This window comes from Belonocnema kinseyi, chromosome 4, assembly GCF_010883055.1.
Source record: "Belonocnema kinseyi isolate 2016_QV_RU_SX_M_011 chromosome 4, B_treatae_v1, whole genome shotgun sequence".
Classification (NCBI taxonomy): Eukaryota; Metazoa; Arthropoda; class Insecta; order Hymenoptera; family Cynipidae; genus Belonocnema; species Belonocnema kinseyi.
The window spans coordinates 136,892,828-136,916,657 of NC_046660.1; the positions used below are offsets into that span (position 1 = coordinate 136,892,828).

General features: G+C 37.5%; 1 protein-coding gene across 1 annotated transcript; it reads right to left on the minus strand.

Moving 5' to 3' along the window:
- Nucleotides 1-2,969: 2,969 nt before the first annotated feature.
- Nucleotides 2,970-9,624, minus strand: LOC117171127. The gene is made up of 3 exons (XM_033358179.1): nucleotides 9,099-9,624; nucleotides 3,180-3,373; nucleotides 2,970-3,092 (listed from the first exon to the last, which is right to left on the minus strand). The coding sequence occupies exons 1-3, from the start codon at nucleotides 9,622-9,624 to the stop codon at nucleotides 2,970-2,972; spliced, it is 843 nt and encodes a 280-aa protein (XP_033214070.1).
- Nucleotides 9,625-23,830: the final 14,206 nt, after the last annotated feature.

A 23,830-nucleotide genomic window follows, 5' to 3' on the forward strand; every position in this document is an offset into this window, starting at 1 on the left:
CAAGCGACGTTGGAAAGGGGTAAGGGTTTGACCACGATTAGTTTTGTAAACCGCCACAGGGTGTCTGCCCGCCCGAACGAGACGTTGCAAAGGGGTTTGACCAATAGGTTAGAGTAGAAGAATTCAGTATATGGTCACTCGCATATGCAGATGACATAGTACTGCTAGGAAAGAACGAAGCGGGTTTAAAGGAGATGGTGAAAAGGTTGAGCAAATATTCGGACAAAAATCGGTTAGAGTTAAATGCGAACAAGTCGAACGTTATATTGTTCAGAAAAGAAGGTTTGATTGATAAGAGAGGGGAATGAAAGTAGGAGGGAAAAGCGGTACATAAGGGGAAAGAGTTTGTTTATCTGGGCTTCCTTTTTCGGAGCAATTGTGATATAAAAGAAAGAGTGAGAGGCGCTAATCTGGTATTTGAGGCAGGTGTGGGGACTCGGTAAGAGGTTGTTTGCAGATGATTTCATAATCACTAGTGATAGATGTCTTATTTCCTAGAGTTAAGGTGTGAGGGTGCAAGGTAAGTGAGGAGATAAATAGGATACAGAGGTAAAACTGAAAGTGAAGTCACTTAATGGGACGTTAGAAAGGGGTAAGTGTTTGACCAACATTATTTTTGTAACCTGTCACCGGGGTGCCTTCCCTACTGCAACGAGGCTTTGAAACGGGTAGGGATTTGACCAATATTATTTATGTGGCTTGTCCTGCGTTGCCCTCCTGCCTCGAAGTGACCTTCGAAAAGTATATATGTTTGGTCATATTTCTATTTGTTATCTATCATTGGGTTACCTTTCCGTTACTTATAAGATGCTATAAAGGGGTATACGTTTGATTAACATTATTTCTCTAAAAAGAGACAGGAGTCCACTCCTACGAGGCGTTAGAGACGTTGGTTGTTTTCGTTACTTGCGGTCTCTTGTGGCCATTTAGGTGCTGTCGCCACGGCTGGAATAATAAAGAAAGAAAAAGATATATATTTATTTGTGATGACTTTACTATTCATATATTTACAGGGTGAGCTATCTAGACCTTCGGAATTTCAACATTGCATAACTCTGACATTTTTTAGCCGATTTTGACAAATGATCATAATTTATTTATAATATTATCTACCATTTATTTCAAGTCAGTTTTGAACACAATGTCGATTAAATGACCATCTCCATCCGATATGAAAAAAGCAGCTCTTTTCCGGCATTCTGTATAACATTGGCCAGTATTTCGGGCGTTATAGAAGCTATTTCGGCTTAAATGTTACCTTTGAGTTCGCCAATCGTCTTCGGCATGCTGGCATAAACTTTACATTTGAAATAACCCCAAAGAAAAAAGTCAGGGGCAGTTAAATCCGAATTTCTCCCATATTTTTTGCGATAAGCACGAACAGTTTTCACAAATAAGCTGTTATTCAATGTTGAAATACCGAAGTTCTAGATAGCGCACCCTGTATGTGTGTGTGTGTGTGTGTGTGTAGATATGTCCGGAAGGAAAGTCTAAAAGTGCTATCTTTTTTTAGCCACCGCAGCTTAGTTATTAAAAGTTGTTACAGAAACTCAATCTACCTAGGTCATATTCGCATATAGGTTAGAGTCTTTCGCCTGGGGTATATTGATACTCATGGTATGTCGCTTATTAGTGATCTCGACATTTAGCTTGTGGCGCCGCACAGTCTGTCCTCTGTTTGAGTGTTTCGCCACTTAGGAAGTGTTGCCACTTACGATGTATTACCATTTAGGGTGTGCTGCAACTTAAAGTCTATCATCAGTTAAAGTTCATAGGTTGTACTCAAGTTTAGCCAAATATTGACCCAACTTTTGGTCAATCATGGCCCGAATAACGGGTGAATTATCGAAAATCTTTCTCAAGCAAGTAACACCGACTATCGGCCAAACTCTCGGCAATAGTCAGCACAGTAAGTAACGACGCATACAATCTGAAGACAAACTGAAGGTGGCAAAATCGCGGCACAGAAAAGAGACTCTTAGCGGCCAAACACCCAAATCGATGATAATCCATGTGTAGTGACACACTCCTCCAATCAATACTCCACTTTTGCCATTCCCTTCCCGCACAATTCACATATCCTCTTCTCTCTAGAAACCCAGAAGCTATTATAATCCTCCATGCATCCGCATCTCATCATAGCTATAAGTTCCTGACTTCCTTACTCTCCTTTCTTACACAAATATTGCGCTCTCTCCCTTGACATAATCCACACATAGTTTGCGTTAAACCTTGACTCTCTTATTCTCTCCTTCCCTTTTGCCTTCTCTCTCCATGCTGTTCTTGTTGACCATCTCATATATCTGCCTTTCCATGTCGTGCATCCAGGTCACTTCCAACTCCATATTCCCACCCCTACGTCTCTTCTTCACCCATCAACACTCCCTAACCAGCTTACATCCCCACTCTTTAAAAAATTTTTGCTCATATTTTGACGCTTGGCTCCCCGTTCTAATCCTTATACTCGTTCTTCCTGTCTCGCTCCTGAAAATATAGTTCGGCGTAGTACTTGCCAACTTTAGTGTTCTTTTAACATACCTTTCCTGTATCTATTTACCTCCTCCATTACCTTCCACCCCACACCTTCACTCCATGAAATAAGACACGCATCACTAGTGAATTAAGAAATTTTATTCTTCTTACAAAATCATTTGCGAACAATCTCTTTCCCAGCCCCAACACCTGCCTTATCACGACATTTACCCTTTTCACCCTCTCTCCTTTTTATGACCATCCCCTCCCCTATTTCTCTAAAAAAGGAAGCTCCGGTACAGAAACTCATCATCTCCTGTACAGCTTTTTCCTTCAACTTTCCCTATTCAACTTCTCATAGGTGGCTGGAAGGCACCCATGTAGCTAGTCACAGAAATAATTTGGGTTAAACCCCTATCCCTTTCGGGAATGGTCCCCGACATGATGAAGATATCGTTGAATTTGGTGGCATGCCTATTGCGAGGTAACGGGTCTATCTATTCAGAGACTTTCTCCCTCAGGCTGTCCAACTCGTTGCTGGTTAGACTAGCTTCAAGGTAATACGACGCAGCGTCAACTTTCACCAGAGCGTTGTTAAACATCTGCTCTTTAGTGAGGCTCTGTAATGCCAGGGGCTTCTGCTCTTGAAACTACCTGTTCAGGGGGATGTCTTTGGAGTCTTTCTTTCTCTTATCTGGCAAACAAACCTGAAAAGTTTCTCCAGATGATCTTTCTGCAGCTAAAGCCCTGTATGAAGTGGCTTTACTACTGTTTGTAGATCGCACTAAGCAAGGTCTCCTTTTCTGTACACCATTACGGTCAATTTTCTTTCCGGAGACTCTCGTTACTTGTTCTTTCACCGTAGTAATACAACTGTTCTCATCAGTTTCATAAGTCTGCACTATTAAAGTCTTTTTATTGATTTTATTAGTTCTTTGTGTGCCGCCAATTTGGTCCCCCAAGAAGCTAGGGAAATAGAGAACACTCCTGAAGAACCCCGCTTGCCGGGGGCGGGTCTACATACTAAGAGATTTTACGGGTGTTTCAAAGGCTTCGTTAAGTTTATTTTGCACAGACTGTAGTCCGATAAGACCCTTAAGCCCTCCCTTGAACTACAAGATTTTTTTACTAGAAGTGTGTATTAGGAGGTAAGAACAGTTTACTTGAATAATTTTTGCGTGATCTCAAATTTTCTAATGTTCACCTTAGTTCAGGTTACCATTCGAAAAATTCATATTACGCAAAAATTGTAGTGAACAACAGTTATTCACAGACAGTTCAGAAATTACAGAAAATGTTGTCATAATTGAACGTTGTTATATTAGAAAAGTGGTAGACATAAAATTATGTGTATTATTTTGAAACTAAAAATAATGAATATTTTATTATTTTGTATTTCACATGGTTATTAAACAAGAATATATAAATATTTCATAAACTGCGTACATGCTATTTATGGAAAAGTATTCAGTAATAATAGGAAATGTTTTCATAACCAAATATTGTTAATATTAGAAAAGCAGTAACCAGATTACCTACCTGCTTCAAAATTATAATAAGTTCAATAAATTTCACGAATGTGTATCAGTGGGAAGTAAGCCGCTAAATCTAATGCACAATGAACTACGTTACATTCATACGCACATTTTGTCGCAAATTTATCCGAAAGCATGTGAAATTTCATATTTCAAATGGGTTAGTATACGTCAGGAATATCAGGATCTGCAAGAGGTTGTTAGATTTTAGGCAAACTTTGTAAAATATTAATGCTATATGAGAAACATCTGGGGTCTAAAGCATTTTTGAAAATTTACAAAACTACGGGAATTACGCCTTGTTGAATTTCGGCATCACATTTTTTAAAAATATTTATTTTTCTAAAATCGTTGAACTAATTTAATAAAAATTGTAGGCGTTATAGATAAAATTATACGCTTTGAATGCAACATTCAAAATTTTTAAAAAAATTTTGATACCAAAGAAATGTCCAAAACAATTTTGAATTCAGGTTTTGATCAAGAAGGGAAAAATTTCTCTTTTTTTCTAGATCAGGAGACAATGTGATGAAAGTGCGATCGTGTGCTACTACTGCGCTCTTCTCCCAGTGTCGCACAGTGGAACAAGAATACATTTTTGGAGAAAACCGACAGGCACGTACTATTTATCTAAAGAATTTTGAATTCATTAAAACCTGACATAAATCGATGTAATAACAAACTAAAAATTATTCACAGTCGGTTAGATTAACAAACAAAAAGTGCTTTTTGAGTTATTTCCCATTGTCACTCATATATCGGGGTGCTTTTTGAGCAAGTTCCTCTCGCTTCTCATATATTGGAGTGCTTTCTATGTGAATTACCCTTTGCTCTCACATATTGGAGTGCTTTCTGAGTGCTGTCAAGATTCTTATTCTTCTTCTCGCTTCTAAGCTTCGCATGGACTTTTATCATGATATCTAGCAAAGACCCCCGGCGTAATTCAACTCCAAAATCACGCTGATGATATGTGAGATTGATAAAGTTGCTCTTGTCCTTGTACGGGCATGCTGAACCGTCGGTAAAATAAATTTTTTTCGGACTTGTGCGTACTTTATCTTCAAGTCAGCTATAATTCCCTCTTTAAAAAGATGAACTGCGCTAGTATTATGATATAGATCTTCCGAAATAATTACATAACTTTCACAAACATGTCTGTCATCCTCTTTAAAGTAAGCTACTGTAAAATGCACAGTAATATATTTTTTATTAAAATATTCACTCTGTATTGCATCTTCAATTACAGTTTCGTAACTTTGCGAAAAATCAAAGAGTATTATAAATACCCCCACTTCAAGAGGATCTATGTAGTCCTTCAAAAATTGGCTTGGAAATTTTTCAATGAATTCATGTTGAAGAAGATCGACCAAATTAAAAAAGAAATGAAGACCAGTTTGAAGTTCGTATAAACTTCTTTCAGGTTTCCTAAAATTAAACGTTTTTGTATCAGTTTGTTAGAGCCATCTTCTTGTTTCACAGAGACACAGCCTTTTTGCCCAGGTAATTGTCGACTCACATCACATTTATACTAAAAGTCTTTAACTCGTGGGCAATTGTACAGCTTTATGCGCTGAATTGTACGACACGCCAGTTCTTATTTTCCGAATTTCCCAACCTTTTCATACCATCGTCAAAAGTTGGACTACATAGGATCTATTTGATTTTTTTATTCAATTGCTTCTTAACTTCGTTATTTAAAGCTTCCATGCCTTTCTAACTAGCATCAACTTCAATGTACTTAAAGGCCTTTTCCCACTGTAAATTGAGATTTGCCTCTATCTCAATCACTTTCCGAATTTGTGCAGCTTTTGTTCGAAGATCCCTACTCTTTACAATGGTGTAAATTTCTCAAATCTGTGAGATTTCATTTAATTTAGAAAGCTCTTTTTCTCTTTCGGCATCTCCTTCTAACTCTTCGAAAAAGTCGTCATCAAATTGAGGTAAATTTCCAAACAATTTAAAATTAATTTCTTTAGGAGAGTCTTCAGCAGATTGAGGTGAATGCTTCACTTCATCATCAAATGAAGAAAAAGGTCTCTGATTTTTTATTTCTAATCGACATGCGGTACAGATGTATTTGTCTAAACCAACAGAAAACGTTTCAGTAATTAATTCTGAAACATGCCGACATTTTTTTTATATCGACTTTGCTATATTTTCTCTTTGCATGGGATTAAAATAATTTATTCGCGGCATCTTTTCTTCAATAATTACATACCTTAGCCTTATCCTTAACAAGATTTAAGACTGAAAATGACGAAATGTGAATTTGAGGTTGAGAGGATTTTCATTTGTCTGAAAAGCAATCGTTTTGCAGCAAAAATTATCATTATGCGACCTATCTTCACCTAATCTTGCAGCCAACAAGCTGGTACTTTTGTTTCAAGACAACTTTTTCTCTGAGTGTTTATAATAATTATAAACAATAATGTTCATAAACAATTTCTGTTAACAAATAGACATTGCGATAATATTTTTATTAAGTGACTAATTTTGGTGTGTGAAATGAACTAGTACTGTCTTACCTAACACCTTGTTTCTCATGTTTTTCACAGCGTCAAAAATTCTTTATCATAAATATAAGATTTTGTAAAAAAATTGGTTTTAATGTCAATATTTCATAAAAAATCATACAAAATGTATGAATTTAAGTAACTAATCATTGCAATTAACGAAAAAACTAGTTTTGTTTTCATTAGTTTCCTTATAGTATTATTAACATTTTTTTGTTAATCTAACCTAGTGAGAATAATTTTTAGTTATTTATTACATCGATTTATATCTGTTTTTAATAAATTTGAAAGTATTCAAATAAATGGTATGTGTCGGGCAGTTTGCTCCAAAAATGTGCTCTATGCCCTCTGTGCGACACTGGGAGAGCACCACGGTGGCAGCGCACGGTCCCACTAAATTGACATTATCTCATGATCTGGAAGTCACCATTATTATTATTTTTTTTTAAATAAAAAGTGAAATTATAAGGAATTCAATTGTCTTAACATGATAAGAGAAATTTTTTCCCTTCTTGACGAAAAACTAAATTCAAAATTTGTTTGGACATTTTTTTGGTCAAAATTAAAAAAATTTATAATTTTTAAATTAAAGCGTACACGTACATCTATAACACCTACTATTTTTATTTAAATTTTTTCAATCGTTTCAGTAATATAAATATTTCAAAAAAATGCGATGCCGAAATTCAACATGACGTAACTCCCGTAATTTTGGAAATTTTCAAACATTCTTTGGACCCCAACTGTCTCTTATATAACACTATTATTTCACAAAGTTAACCTAAAATTGAACTACCACTTGCAGATCCTGATATTCCTGACGAACACTGACCCGAATATTTTTCATGTCTGTATCTGATAAAATGCGTCGAGGGTGACCATTTTTATAATCATACCAATGTTTGTACACTTTGTTATTTAGATGTTATAAACATTTAAACATGGACTGGTACGTTATACAATTTTAGGAGTAGGCTTTGAAGTTACCTTACATTATCGAAAACGTTTGCTTTTCTAATGGGCTATTTTCAACGTGTAGTGCATCATTTTAAGCTCTAAAATTAAACTGATGAATTTAATTTCAAGATGCAAAATTCGTCTTACAGTTTCATTGTTGAACCTATGCTAGGAGTAGGTAAGGTAACTCAAACAACGTTTAAGCAAAGAATTTATGTTGAATCGAGTTTATCCGTAGAGGACACGTCATTAAAAGGAAGCAGCAAGCACGCAATGACGCCGAGTCAGCTCGCTCCGCTCGCCAAAGAAAGTGAGATACTACTATGTGCACATGAGCACGGCGCCTTTATGAGATTTTCTGCGATTGAAAATTATTCAATTTATCGACATTGCCTATTTCAAAGCTATTTTCAGTTTCCTTATTATTTAAAGAAATGCTTTAAGTATCGTGATTTCTCAGTTTGAGTGTATGATGATAGCCTTGTCGCTTGAGAAAATAAGTGTGCGAGCAGCAGTGAATCGCGACAGATCGTTGTCCGATCTTTTCGGATCAGTAAAGTGATTAACTCAATAGAGGCATTAAATCTTACATTTTACAAAAATGTCTATATAAACGAGTGAGTGATCTTTTGGTTCTCAGAAATGGTCTTAGTCTGCCAAATATTCTATATTTAAAATAAAAACTGAACTATTTATTATTTCTAACGATTCTCCTTTGTCTATTCCTGATCTGGCAAAATTAATTCTTTATAAACATAAACATTAAACAATGCGATACAAAATCGGCTAATGTCAGCTGCTCCTAACGAAAATTTCTCGCTCATTAAGATTTTGACAGAAAATGGATTTTCATACGAAAGTCAAAATCTTAATTCCACTGTAACCTGAGAGGAACCTCCCATTATTGCCATTTTTAGCAAAATTTATCTCTTAAATCCTAAGAGATACGTGAAACTGTGCACTATGGGAGCACAATCCATGCATGAATCGCTACAATTTTTATTAATTAATTAATAGTATACATAAACAAATCAAAATATATTCATCAGACAATACTGTTAATGTTAATAATGCATAAGGCAGAACTTTATTTTTTGCAGTATATTCCTAAATAATAATTTTTCATTAACTTATAGTTTTGAAAAATATATTGAAAATTTGTTTTTCTTTTGCAACATCCATTTAGTTAAATATTAAAATTAATATCAAAAAAATCATCGGCTTCGATTTTTCGGCTTTTTAATTGTGTCTCAGTAATTTTATTCGTTTTTTAGTATATGACTGAGAGACATTTCTGGAGAATTCTAACGCTTCTGATAGAATTCAGAGATCTCCCCAAAACAATCAATGAAACACTGTATATATAAACGCACATACAGTTCGTATCTTGTGACACAAGTTATATTAATTATAAACGATATTGAGCGCCATGACATTTAGGAAAGAGCTTTTTTTGACATCAAAAGTGATTTTTTTCAGTGAAGCGTTTAACACAAAACATTAGAAGTAGTTGAGTTCCGAGACCGAGTTCTCTGGAACAGAAAACATGTTTAGAGGCTGCCCAAGATTTCGTGAGAACGTCAGTGATAATTTTCTCCGTTAACAAATAAGTCAACTTTACAGGTCATGTTGTAATACTCATGTATTAGGCTTCGGTCGGTGAAAGGGCAACTGTTCTTTGATTCCACGATTCCAATGATATCACCATCTATTATGCAATTTCCATAATCAGCATCTACATTATATCTGAAATTTTCGTCATCCTTTCTGTAAAACAGTTTGAGACTGATCGTACCTTTTAAATATCTTAGGGTACGTTTGGCTGCCGCCCAGTGAGCTTTACGCTGACATCTATTGAACAGACTCAAGGATTTGACTGCGTGACTAATATCGGGACGTGTTCCTATAAATAAGTACATAAGTGCCCCCGATGAGTTCTCTTCCGAATTGATTGATAATTTAGTACCGAGAGCAAGTAGAGTGCTGGCGGGTTTGCTACTAGACATTCCGAATTTATTTAAAATATCTCGGATATAATCAGATTGAGGAAGACGTAATCTCTCCTTGGTTCGATCCATATCAATACCCAGACATGTCTGAGACATAAAGAGTGTTCTCGAGCTTGATAGACCTACTTTTATTACCATCCGATGTCATTATTTTGACTTCACCTTTGGCCTTTACCTGCGTGACCGCATTACTGTCCAATTTTATTCCACCCTAAACTTCTCTAGAATCAGTGACCGATGATTTATTGCTTCAGAGGTGAGAAGTTCACCCGCTGTCCAAGCACAATTTTTGATTATACTTGCTGTTTTCTGAAATTTGCACTGATTCTATGACTTCCGTGATCTTAAAAAAATAGGCTCCTTTTACAAATTTGGCATCTGGTTTAGAAGATTGTTTGTTTTAACAGTTTGCCTCTTTATGGCCTTATTTTACATGAAACCAGCACTTATACTTCACTCACGAACCGCCTGAATTCTGCTTTCTCTCGTATTTCTGTCCGCTGAATTTACCTCCTTTCGATGATATCCATCTTGGGAGTTGCTGTTTCGCAAACATCGTTTAGTTGTCCAGATCATAGACGAGAATTTTAACCTTCAGGTCATCTGCGTCAAGTAATATATCACGCGTCTCTATGGCCCAACGCAAATTCTCTGAACTGTTAGGTAAGGAATTGAGAATCGTAATCTTGAATAGTTTGTTATTTATTTCAACATCCATGTCTTCTAATTTGCCTATGGTATCGAAATATTTGGAAAAATGATCCATCAGGTACACGCATTTCTGTAACTTTTAGTGTGTAATTTACTTTAGTAATAAAGCCATGCGTCAAAGACCCTTTTGCATATACACGTTATCTGATTCATTCCACACTTCTTTAGAGATTACGCAATCTCGGATTTACCTCAGTTCAGAAGGGTGAACTGATCAAATTAGATCAGACTTAGCTTTGCGATTGTGGCTAATCGATGCGTTGTGTGCTGCCTTGAAAGCTGCGTCTTCTACGACGACTGCAGGTTCTTCTTTTTCGCTGAAAATATAGCCCCCAGTGTCATTTTTCATGAGGAGGGCTTCGACTTCGATCCTCCAAGTATCTTAGTTTTCCTTTGAGAGCGTCTAAATTAGGCTGGAGTTAATTACATATGTGTGTGTGCCATCGTGGGTAGGAAAAACTTTGCTTACGTCACTAGAATCCACTGAATTTTAGGCTAAGAATCATTCGTGCGCGTTAGCGTTAATTTAATTTTACCACCGCACTAAGAAAAGTTAGAATATTTCTCGCTCTTATTTAAGCATTTGTTTTATGTCACTACATATTTTTAATTTATTCGAAATTATTATTAAATTATTTTAAAGTTTTACGGATAGAAGTAAAAAGTAGATAGATAGATACCTGATAGAAGTAAAAGGTATCCGCGAAAACAATTAATGAAACACTATATGTATAAACTTAAATATACTCCGTATATTGAGATACAAGTTATATTAATTATTTACGACATTGAACGTCGTGATATTTAGGAAATAGCTTTTTTACATAAGTAGTGATTGATTTCGGTAAAGTGTGTAACATGAAACATTAGAAAAAAATTACCCCAGAAGGCTGCAACTTCTAGGTATAGAAGGCCCGAATTGGACTACAGTTTCAAGAAATTAAACTGAATTCAAATTGATAGAAGAAATTCCAGCGGTGACGGGAGAATGTAAACATCTCTGTCAGGCGCATTAGTGATTCCTGTATGTTTTTAAATTGATACATGGGGCTACATAATTTTAAAATGCACAAAAATCAGTACTGCGCATGTCAGATGTATCCGCGTTCTCCGATCACGGCCTTATCCACACGCCTGCGACCCGTAATGCTCGCACAGTGCAGTCGTTTTGTTATCTGGTTTGAGACACATATATTACCCTAAAATATGATATCCATATAACAAACTGACATTGATGTTGACCTATCACTTACGGTTTGCACGATATTTATTGATAATAATAAAAATAACGATAATTCATGTTTGTGGAATTTTCCATGCTATTAGGATATGCACCATATTCGAGTTATAAAATTTAATTATTTTTTAATTCTCAACTCATAGCTCTAAGAAGTAATTTTCATTTTCATTTTAAACTGAAACGGAAAATTTTTGCTCTTTCCTGTGTTACATCCCTCTCTTGTTTTCATAACCGCCATGCGGCTTAAATGCTTGGAAACATTAAATGGAAGATCACGAAATCCAGGTTTGACTGTATTACAGTAAGCAATTCATCCTTATAGACGTATTTTATATGTGTTCAAACACTCAGTCATTGTAAGCACCTTAAAGCGTTTTATCTACTATTTTGTATGCTCTTTCAAAATCATTAAAACTTCATCTCAAGCGACAAGGTCACATCCTCGTAGGTTTTTTAAAATTAATCTGTAATTAAAAAATGTAGTTTCTAATATTTAATCTGATGGTATTCTAAACTTTCGATGACTTCTCATACAACGAGGCAGTAAAGTTGATGCAATACCCGTCCATGCAATTGACGCTTTACTTTCTTCCGTTTCCTAAAACAGAATTAATTAATGCCCTATACAGAAAATTCTGACCTAGCAAACCAAAATCAGAACAAGAACGATCTTCTGAATGTCAAACTTCATTAATTTCTTGTGATGCCCTTTTTCAATTAATATTTACAAGTTCTTCTAAAAATTATATTTTTTTTCCAAATTTCACATGAAGACATAACATTAATACCAATTAGAAACAAAGCCGACAATTTTCTCAATTCTCTTGGCATCACGGTGTTACGCGCTTCCTAAAAAATAGTTAAAATTCGATTGTCATTTTCTACCAGTCCCATTAGAGATGTAAGGTTAAACGCTAAAACTAAAAACCTCAGAACCCATTATCGATTAGCTAATTTTTATCAAACCTTTTGCATCGCGTTGTTTCACATACGCACTGAGAGGATAAAAATGAAACAGATTTCCTATGTTTAAGATTAAATTTGTTTTCAAAAGCTCAAAAATATATATTATAAAGTACAATAAGTTCAATATATTAAGTTTCAGAGCGAAAAAATACTATTTTTTTAGATTTTGGGGTCGCTGATTATGAAGATAAGGTAGAAAAATAAAAAGTTTCAGACTAAAAGCTGCTCAAATTCATAGATCCTTTTGCAGAAAAAAATGGTAAAGTGTTTATATTTCACATAAATATTCCTTAAGGTACTGCGTAATGATATATAATGAGTTTTATTTGGGATAAAGGGTTAAAAAGACCCTTAAACTGAGTAGATAAATACCCAAAAATGGTTTCTGATGATTATTTTGGAAAGCTTTCTTTGGACAAAAATGCAGTTACAGAGACAAATAGTATATAGAATTTACAAGCAGAATGATGATATACATTTTGCCTAAGTTGACCATATTTTTCGAGTAATCCACCTTGAAAGTAAAGAATGAGTTTTAACTTGCGGCCAGCACGCTCGTTTCTTAACTAATATCTCTATATAAGGTCGTTTCTCGATTAAAAGATTTTGAACTGATATTTTAGAACAAAAAATGATCTACAAATTTAGTTCAAGAAATTTTCATAGAGAAAATGGGCTCAGAATTTGCATTAAAGGCTAACCTGATTTGATAAATCCTTCAAAGGTTAGCGTGATCACAAAATGCAGGCAACCACACATGCATGCATACATAAAGACAGGCATTAAAAACTGCAGATAAAAATTTGGACAATTCCATTAAACTCTAATAAATAAGAATTCAATAAAAAACGATCTTAATCGATTGTTACATTTTTATATTCTGATCAATAAAAGGGTATTGGTTTTACGTGAAAAATGGATTTTCCGAATTTCGTCAAATGCCGACCCTTTAGGCAACCTGAATCAAACAAAATAGCTTTACATCTGTAACTTTCTGCCTGTTGTCGTTGTTGTAGTTTTTGTCGTCAGTGTCGTTTTTCTCTTTTTTAAAACTAAAATTGTTGACTGAATTATCGGGTTGGATTGCACTTTGGAACGAGGATCTAAAAAGCAAGGACGAGTTGGACTTCCGTTTCTGGTGTGAAAGCGTTAGGTAGGAGTGATGGAGTGTTGCTCATTGTAGTGAGTTTGCAGTGGAATTTGAGGTGAGTTGATAGGAAGAGTATGTGAGGGGGTTTGGTTAATTAGGATTTGTATGTTGTAAAGAATTAAAGTGAAAAGTTGTTTGATATTTTGGGAGATTGGGACTGTTTTGTGTAGGGTGAGAGGTTAGATTGTTTGGCGTGAGGAACAGGGTGGGGAGACAGGTGCAGCCGAGTAAAGGTTACAGGGAGGCTTAGGAAGAGGTAAGTACGGGAGGGAAGCACGGCAGAAATTACGGTAGCAGAATAAGGTAGCGCTGTAATGACAGTAGCTACGGAGTACGTAGTTTACGGTTTTTGATGGATTCAGGTGAGGAAGAATTCTACACCCAGAAAAATAATGAGAAATGCGTCAATATAGGAGAACGTTTAAAATAGAGAGATAATAGAAGTTGAAAAGTTAATGTTAAGACAATTGCGTGAAATGATGACATAGGTAATATAGATAAACGAAAGAAAGAAAAAGGAGAGAAAAGGAAACGAGAAATTAGGAGAGAAATAGCCGAGCTTAAAAAAGAGATGCGAAAATGGGAAGAGGTTAGGGAAAATTTAGAAAAAAGGATGAAGACTTTAGAACAAAGTTTAGAAAAACAGGATGACTATGATAAAAGGTGAAGAAAGTACAGAGATATTATTAAATGAGGTACGGAAACTAGGGGAGAAAGGAAGGGGAGATAATGAAATAAGAGATGGTAAGAAGCAAAAAGAGATGAGAAACGAATGCAGCGAAGAAATGATGATATTTTACCGAAATATAGCAGAATAGCAGAGAACAGATACGTAGTTAACGAGAGTTTTGTCAGAGTGGGATTTAGTTGTGAAGTGGAACCGTGGCAAAATGAAAAGGGATGGAAAAGAGTAAGGGGAAAGTTACGAAGAGGTTACAAATGGTAAGTTCAAAATGCAAAGTGGAAGAATAGAAAAGGCAGAGCAATAGGAGAAATAGTAATGAGAGTGAGGAACGAATGTATAACGGACAATGATCAGAAAGAGAGGAAAGGACAGCAAGAAGGATTAAGAGTCGAAGAGGTAAAGAGAGAGGAAAAGAATTCAAAGATAAGGTACTGAATGAGGAGGAAAAGAAATGGTTAAAGAGCTTGGGGTAGTTCGGGTGGTTCACCCTAAACGGAAACATAGTGGGAGATGAGAGATAAGAACATAAAATCTCAGGAGAAGAGAGGGTGACAGTAATCGATTGTCTGATAGTGGATGATAAGTTAAGAGAGAAGGTTAAGAAACTAGAGGTGCGAGATTATATTGATTTTGATCACTTTCCCCTAATTGTGACGTTAGAGGGAGAAACAGAGTAATATCGATAAAAAGAAATCAAAGGTAAAAAGAACAATAAAAGGGGATTGGTCGATCATAAGAAAAGAAGAGTTTAAAAAAAAGATCAGCAACATCAAAATGGGAAATGAAAATGTGGACGAGGAGATGGCAATATGATTGGAGAAACAAAAAGAGGATTAGAGTGCACAAGCAAACAAAAAGTTAGTAAAGAAGGGAATAGAGGTGGATGGTATAAGGATTGTAAAGAGTGAATAAAGGTCAGAAAGAAATTTAAAAAGTGGAAAAGAGAAAAATTTACTTGAAAAGAGAATAGACTAAGAAGTCTAAGACGAAGGAAGAGGTCTAAAGGTAAGTAAATAGGGAGATAAAAAGGAAGAAAAAGAGTAAATCAGGATATTGAAAGGGTTAAATAAAAAAAATAAACAACGGATTTGCTAGGAGAAGTAGCGAGAAAATTTAGAAAAGGAAGAAATTACAATAGAGGAGATGAGGAAGAGGAAATAACAAGGGAAAAAATACTCAAGGTGTTGGGAATAATAAAAGCTGAAAAGGCTCCTGGTCATATCATATATCATATATCTGGTCATATCATATATGTCCTGAATTATACAATAAATAAAAGGATTAAAAGGGAGGACGGAAGGAAGGGATACTAATGTTATGGTGAAAGAGTTTAATAAAGAGAGTATTGGAAATTTTCAGAGAGATAAAAAGCAGGGTAAAGGTAGGCAGAGCAAATAGAAGTTAGTGTCTAGTTAGTGAGAAGTGTTAGGAAAGGTTGTCCTCTAAAACCACTTTTATTTAATATATTAGCATCAGTCCTAAAGGAAGTAATAAAAATAAAGGGACAGAGTGGAATTAGGATGAATGTGGAAGATATATACGCTGGAATGCACAGACGACATAGTGTTGATGGTAGAGAATGAAGAAGGGGTGAGTGGTCTAATTACTGGATTCCACAAATACTTAGATTGGAAAGAGTTACATTATAATCTAGAAAAGACAAAGATAATTACGCTTACAAAAGGAGGTAGACGAAAACACGAATGGCCTTGAAGGTGGAAGGGAGTGAAGCTAGAAGAAGTAATGTACGATATAACTTGAAAAGGAATGGAGATTGTAAAGCTCAAATGAGGGAAAGGATAAAAAAACAGCAGAAATAATGAAACAGGTATGAAGAATAGGGAAACGAAGGTTCAAGAATGATTGAAAAAGGATAATGTGGTTATTTGATACACTGGTATGGACAGTATTATGGTACTGAGCGGAGATATGGGGATAAAAGGAAAGGAACAAAAAAGAGTTTACAAGATAAATTATAAGGCGGACGCCGGGAGAAAGGAGTAAGCAAGGAAGAATTAAAGACAAGGGAGGGGATGTATGGGGAAAAATAAGAGATAAGAAAGTGCAGAATATGTAAATGGGAGAAGGAAACACGGAAGCGTGTATGAGATTGATGAAGAAAAAGAATGAAAGAGAAGGTAACCTGACAAAAGTATGTATGTTGTAAAGATTCTAGGAGAGGACGGAATGGGAGAGAAGTGGATGAAGGAGTTCGAGGGGGCTAGAGGGCGAATTGAAAAGAATGAAAGTTAAGGAAAAAACAGACGTGAGTCGCCTAGATTAGAGGCGTAAAAATGTAAATATTGTAGAAGTAAGGTTTATAAGAATTGATGTAAATAGTTATAAAGATTGGACTTGCATGTTGATGGCGGTAGTGAGAAAGTGTGTAGTGACAGGCGGGCAGAAGTTTTTACGGAGTTTGTGTGGAAGGTGTGAGTGAAGTGTGAGGGTTGAAGGCTAGAAGGTGAGTAAGATTGTGAGGGGTACTTTGGGAAAATAGAAATTAAATTACATTATAGTTCGGTGGTGGGACCTGGCTAAATAGGAAAGTGAGGTTAGGTTTGAAACGGAGCAGGGCAGTTTTGTGATCAGGAGTTCGGACCTTCATGGCGGACAAGGGTGGTTCACGTAGTGCTGGGGGACATGAGGGTTGAGAAAAGGGTGTCTCCATGTGAGGTAAGGGGTGAATTAGGGCAAAGAAACTGAAATTTTAGGCCGCTAAGTGACAGCATCCTTAAGAGTCGTCTGTTGGCTGCAGTGCGTACTTGAGTGTATGGATAGGTTACTGTTACCGACGGAAGAGCGGGAGGTGGGCAGCGAGAGTACTTGCAGTGCTGGTAGTGCATTAGACGGGGAGGAAATTTCCAGAAGGACACAAAAGCCGGCTGTGCGCGGCCCGGTGTAGACTAGCGCTTCAGGAAAGGGTAAGAATCGGAGCGAAGCGAACAATAAGGTAAAGGAGAGAGCGTCCAGTGCAAGCGAAGGGGAGAACCTTTTGAAGAGGGAAAGGAAAAGCAAAGAGAGCACGGAGAAAAGCGCGTTAGAGAGCACATTCAAAAAATGCGGACGAGCACGTAGGTCACGTCCCCTAAAAATGGAGAAACATGCGGAGAAGGAGGCTCTCGGGGTGCTGATAGACGTGTTCAGAGGGTTGAGGGAGAATGTATGGGGGGCTATGGAGCAAATGGAAAGTATGAGGGATGACCTAAGTGTAAGGGCGTGAAGCAAGATATTTGGGAGAAGGGGGAGAGTATAATAGAAGAGAAATTGATAGAACGTATAAATAAAAAGGAGGAGAGAGCGGATAGGGAAAGGATCAGGGCAATGGAGTTGAGGATGGAGAGAAGAGAGAAGGCAGATAGGACAAATAATATAGTAATAAGAGAATTTAAGCTGAAGAGCAGGGACGAAAGGGAGGGGGTAGAGGCGCTACTACAGAGTATATCGTAGGATAAGGGCAAGGTGAAGAAGGTTAGGATGGAGGGGAGAAAGGACAATCAAGTCGCGGTGGTGGAATTAGAGAGCTGGGAAGAAAAATTTGGGATAATGCGTAACAAAAATAGGATAAAGGACAAGATGGTTTTTATCGATCAAAATTTGACAAGGAAGCAAGGGATGTGCAGACAATGATAAATGACAGGGCTAGGAAGGAGAGGAGCGAAGAAAGAGCGGAAAAGGTGGGGTATCGGAAAATAAAAATATAGGAGAAAGTGTGAGTATGGGACGAGGAGAAAGAGGTGTTGAAGGATGTACAGGGAAATTTTTTTCGTGGGAAATAGGCGGGGAGAGTAAAGCAGGGAAGGAGTGTTGAAGGTGCTGTACTGGAACGTAGCAGCGGTAAAGAATAAAGATGAGGATTTCTAGAGGCATATTCCGGAATTTGATGCAATTTGACTGGTAGAGACGTGGGTAGGGAGAAAGGAATGGGAAAGAGTAGAGCGGAAGTTTCCAAGGGGGTATAGGTGGAGGCTACAGGAGGCCGTCAAACTAAAGAGGAAAGGAAGGGCTAGCGGGGGAATTATAACAGGGGCAGCATAAGATAATAAATAAAGAGGGGGAGATTCTAAGAGACCGGGTGGATGACAGAGGCTTTGCGGTGGCGAATGGTATGGTAAAATGGGACGAAGAGGGAGAATTTACGTATGTGAGTAAGATGGATGTTTCTGTGATAGACTACCTGATTATGAATATGCAAAGTTGGGACGAGATAGTGAAATTTGCAGTGGAAGAGAGGGTGGAATCAGACCATCAGCCATTATATTTTTGGATGCATGAGGAGATTAGCGAAAGGCAGGATGGGGAGAAAGGTCGTTAGGGGAGAAGATATCTTGGACGACAGAGGCGATATAGAGGTATCAGGAGCAGTTGAACAACGTAAGCTTTGAGAGGGAGTCTGTGGACTAGACATGGGAGCATCTTAAAGAGAGTAGAGGAAGGGAAAGAAAGGAACCGTGAAAAGGGGGGAGTGTGTAGAAATGAGGAAGGAGTTTAGGGCGATGCATAAGAAACAGGAGCAGGAAAAGGAAAAAGAAAAAGAGCTGAAAGAGGAGTTAAGAAGTGTTAAGACAGAAGGGGACGTGTGGAAAATAATTGATAGGTTTGGGAAACGTAGAGTGGGGATAAGTGAGAAGATAAGGTGCGACGATTGGAGAAAATTTTTCAAGGATACGTTTCAGGGGTCAGATAAGCGGAAGATAGATGAGGGGAGTAGAAGAACGAGGGAGGTAGATGAAGAGGAGCTGAACGACCAGGAGATAGAGAAACAGATATGGAAGTTGAAAAAATCTAAAGCAGCAGGGATGGACGAAGTGAAGAATAAATCATGGCTGTATGGAAGACAAGAGATAAGGCAGAGGCTGAAGAGGGTATTAAAAAAGTACGGAAGGGGAGGCATTCCTAAAAGGGTGGAAGGAGGGGCTGATCGTTCCACTGTATAAGAAAGGCGATAGGGCGAGGTAGGAAAATTGTATAGGAATAACGCTAATGAATACTGCGTACCAAATATATGCGATGGTGTTGGAAGATAGGCTGCGCAAGGATGTGAATGGGAAAGGAATATTGCTGGAGACGCAGGCGGGCTTTAGGGAGAGAAGGAGTACTATTGACAATATTCACGTCTTGCAGGACGTGGTGGAGAGAGAACTAACCAAAAAGAGTGCCAAATTGTATGCGTTTTCATAGATCTAAAGGGCGCGTTCCCTTCAGTGGATAGGAGTAGGTCACTCGCATATGCAAATGACAAAGTGCTGCTAGCGAAGAGCGAGGAGGGTTTAAAGGAGATGATGAAAACGTTGAGAAGATACCTGGACAAAAATACGTTTGAGTTAAATGCGGGCCAGTTCAACGTTATGGTGTTCAGAAAAGTGGATGTGAAATATAAGGAAGGGGGGTGGAAGTGAAAGGGAAAAGCGGTGCAGGAGGTGAAAGAGTTTGTGAACCTGGGATTCCGGGTTCGAAGAAATGGGGGTGGATGGTCATATAAAAGAGAGAATGAAAAAGGGAAATGTGGTGATGAGGCAGGTGTGGGGGCTATGGAAAAGGTTGTTCACAGATGATTTTGTAAGGAGGATGAAATTGTTTGATACGCTAGTTCTGAGTTTGTTATTTTACAGAGTGGAGGTGTAGGGGTGGAAAGTAAGTGAGGAGGTGAATAGGATACAGGAGAGGTATGTAAAGGGGACACTGGGGTTGGCAAGGAATACGCCGAACTATATTGTCAGTAGGAAGACAGGCAGAACGAGTTTAGGGATTATAACAGGGAGTCGAGCGTGTAAATATGAGGAGAAATTTTCTGAAGAGGGGGGAAGTAAACTGGTTAGAGAGTGTTGGTGGTAGAAGAAGAACAGGCGTAGTGGTGCAAAGATGGAGGTGGAAAGGGAAAGGTACTTTAGAACGAATGTATTGCAGATGGATGAAGTGAGAATGATGCACGAGGAAGGAAGAAAGGTATATCAGTTGGTTTAAAAGAATGGCATGGACAAAGTAATATTTGTGTGAGAAAGGAGAGCAAGGAAGTCATGAACTTATAGCCAGAATGAGGTGCGGTTGCATGGAGAATTATAATAGGTTCGAAATTTCTAGAGAGAAGAGAATGTACGAATTGTGCGAGAAGGGGGATGCAAAAGTTGAGCATTGGTTGGAGGAATGTAAAGAGTTAGAAAGGAGTGGGATAAGCATGGAGGTATTGTTGCATGAAGTGGGAGACAAAAGGATAGTAGCATGGGTAAAGGGGGTGTTCGGTAAGATGGAGAAGAAGAGAAGAGAGGGGGAAGAGGAATGGAGAAGGAAGGATTGTAAATAAGAGGAAGTAGATGTAAGGAAACTCTGAATATTGTGAATAGTAGTTAAGTATTAGACGTTAGTCACGGAGACGGGGGCTGTCAATGCAAGGCATGGCGAGGAAAGGGAGGCGTGCGTGCGATGCGAGGCGAGGCGCAGCGAGGAAGGTTAGAATATAGATGCGTGCAGATTAGTTATAAAGTGTGGATGGATGTTAATTTGTAATAGTTACATGTAAGAAAATTCTGTAAAAAGCTGGAAGTGTAAGAAAGTCAATTTTTTTAAGGTCAGCAGGCCGAAAAATAAACGTTTATCTATACAGTTTGGAATGGAAGCTTTTAATGTGTCCCCTAAGGGTTTACATTTTTGTTGCACCTTCTTCTTTATTCCTTTACACATCCCCCACACACTTACTTTGTGGTAGAAGGGGGACCTACAGTTTAAGGTGGATTCTGAACCATCAAGAGCAACAGCTCTTAAGTACTTAAAAAATACTTTTTTCGCTAGAGGTACCGGCCCAACGGCTCTCCGGAGATGGACAACTTCCTTGCTAGGATAGTGTTTACCGCATTAGCCACCTAGGCTCTTCAGAGTGCGAGGGGGGAATCGAACCCGCAAGCCGACGGAGAGGGTCCAAAGCTTACGCTTTAGCCCACACGACATCGTCCCACTTTTATCTATCTAATTATAAATATTGTAAAATAGTAAGGATAATACAGTAGAAGGTTTGCAGATGTTCATGTAAGAACCGAAGGTCATGTAAACCTTTAGGGCACACATCATAAATAAGAAAGAAGAAGAATGAACGAGTTCCTCAGCCAAAAAACTGACGATACGAAAAAAGTCAAGAGAAGAAAGCCGTTGCTTTTTGGGAGCTCTACAATATTATCATAGCAGCTTTTTCGAATTTTTCTCAAATCGAAAAATTAAATTTCGTTTCCACAAAAAGTAATAAAAAATATATAATTTCATTTTACGACCAAACAATGCAAAATAGAAAAAGAGAAAAAGACAGAAATTTTCCACTATTAAAGGATCTATAAATTGGTTACAAACCACTTTTTGATACAACCTGTAGCCTTTTTTTAGCCGCAAAAAACGAAATTAAAAATAAGATCAGATTTTTGGATAAAGGACACACGTTTTAAAAAAGCAATAGACAACAATTTTTCTTCCAAAACAGAGGACAACATTTTCGATCAAAAATTTGTTGATAGCATGCGTAGTTTTTGTTTGATATCGTAGTGCAAAACATTCACAATAGAGAAATTCAATTTGTGAAAACGACACAAGGTATAAAAAAAATTTGTGAACAAGAAGTGCCAGACCGAAAAGGATCTTCAAATTGGTTATAAATAGCTTTTAAATAGGATTAGTACATTTTCTTTCGATCGAAAAAATAAGATTAAAAATAAAAAATTAAATTTTTGAAAAAGCGACACAATTTAAGAAAAAAATAAAAAGCCAACATTTGTTGAACTAAATAATATCTAGAAGTTTTGTCATATGCTCATATTAAAAAAATAAATTAAAAATACGACAAAAAAAGAACTTTTTGGAAAAACGAGACAACCAAAAATAACATTTTATTTGACAACATTTTTTTGTCTAAATTATGTCTACAAAGGGCACCGCAGAATTTATATAGGAAACGACTCTCGAATAAATTGTTTGAAACTTTGCTTCCTGGTATTTCTCGATGTGTAGATAAAATTTCTCGAGGAACAATAAGTCCAGAAAATTCGAGTTTTCGCGATATAGCCGTTCAAAGTTAAGGTTTTTATGCATTTCGCAAACTCTTTCACCTCCTGCATCGCTTTTCCCTTCTACTTCCACTCCCCTCCCTTATATTTCACACCTCCTTTCTTGAACACCATAAACTTGAACTAGTCCGCATTCAACTATGCCCTATTTTTGTCGAGGTATCTTCTCAAGCTTTTCATCATCTCCTTTAAAGTCTCCTCGCTCTTTGCTAGCAGCACTTTGTCATCTCCATATGCGAGTGTCCTCCTATCCAATGAAGGGAACGCGCCCTTTAGATCTATAAAAACGTGTACAATTCGGCACTCTTTTTGGTTAGTTCTCTCTCCATCACGTGCTGCAAGACGTAAATATTGTCAATATTACTCCTTCCCTCCCTAAAGCCCGCCTGCGTCTCCGGCAATATTCCTTTCACCTCCATATCCTGGCTCAGCCTATCTTCCAACACCATCGCGTATATTTTGTAAGAAGTATTCATTAGCGTTATTTCTATATAATTTTCCTGCCTCGCCCTATCGCCTTTCTTATTCAGTGGTACGGTAAACCCATCCCTCCACCCTCTTGGAAATCCCTCCCCCTCGTACTTCTTTCACTACCCCCTTTAGCCTTTGCATTACTTCTTGTGTCCCAAACAGCCATGATTCATTCTCTACTTCGTCCATCCCTGCTGTCTTAGATTTTTTCAACTTCCATATCTGTTTCTTTATCTCCTCGTAGTTTAGCTCCTCTTCATCTACCTCCCTCGTTCTTCTACTCCCCTCATCTATCTTCCGCTTATCTGACCCCTGAAACGCATCCTTGAAAAATTTCCTTCAATCGTCGCTCCCTATTTTCTCACTTATCCCCACCCTACGTTTCCTACACCTATCAATTATTTTCCACACGTCGCCTTCTGTCTTAAAAACTCTCAACTCCTCTTTCAGTTTTTTTTCTTTTTCCTTTTTCTGCTCCCTCTTCTTATACATCGCCCTTAACAACTTCCTCATTTCTACGTGCTCCCCACTTTTCGCGGTTCCTCTCTTTCACTTCCTCTACTTCTTTTTCACCTTTCTCTTCATCATTTTACATTCCATATCCCACCACGGCTTCACTATTCCTTTTTTCTTCTTCCTAAATATTTTCTTTTGCATATAACCTTTCACTTTCTCTTTAAGATCCTCCCAGACTCGTCCACAGACTCCCCCTCAAAGCTTGCGTTGTCCAACTGCTCTTGATACCTCTATATCGCCTCTCTCGTCCATGACATCCTCTCCCCAAACGACCTTTCTTCTCCATCCTGCCTTTCGCTAATCTCCTCATGTATCCACAAATTTAATGGCTGATGGTCTGATTCCACCCTCTCTTCCACTACGAATTTCACTATCTCCTCCCACCCTTGCATATTCATAATCACATAGTCTATCACAGAAACACCCATCTTACTCACATACGTGTATTCTCCCTCTTCGTCCCCTTTTACCATACCATTCGCAACCGCAAAGCCTCTGTTATCCACCCAGTCTCTTAGAATCTCCCCCTCTTTATTTATTATCTTATCCTTCCTCTGTTATAA

Coding starts and splice junctions, on each gene's coding strand:
- LOC117171127 (XM_033358179.1), bottom strand. CDS start 9,624: ATGGTAATAAAAGTAGGTCTATCAAGCTCGAGAACACTCTTTATGTCT. Junction 3,374..9,098: donor TGAGTATTACAACATGACCT/GTAAAGTTGACT, acceptor AGACTTTAATAG/TGCAGACTTATGAAACTGAT. Junction 3,093..3,179: donor CATCTGGAGAAACTTTTCAG/GTTTGTTTGCCA, acceptor CTGGCATTACAG/AGCCTCACTAAAGAGCAGAT.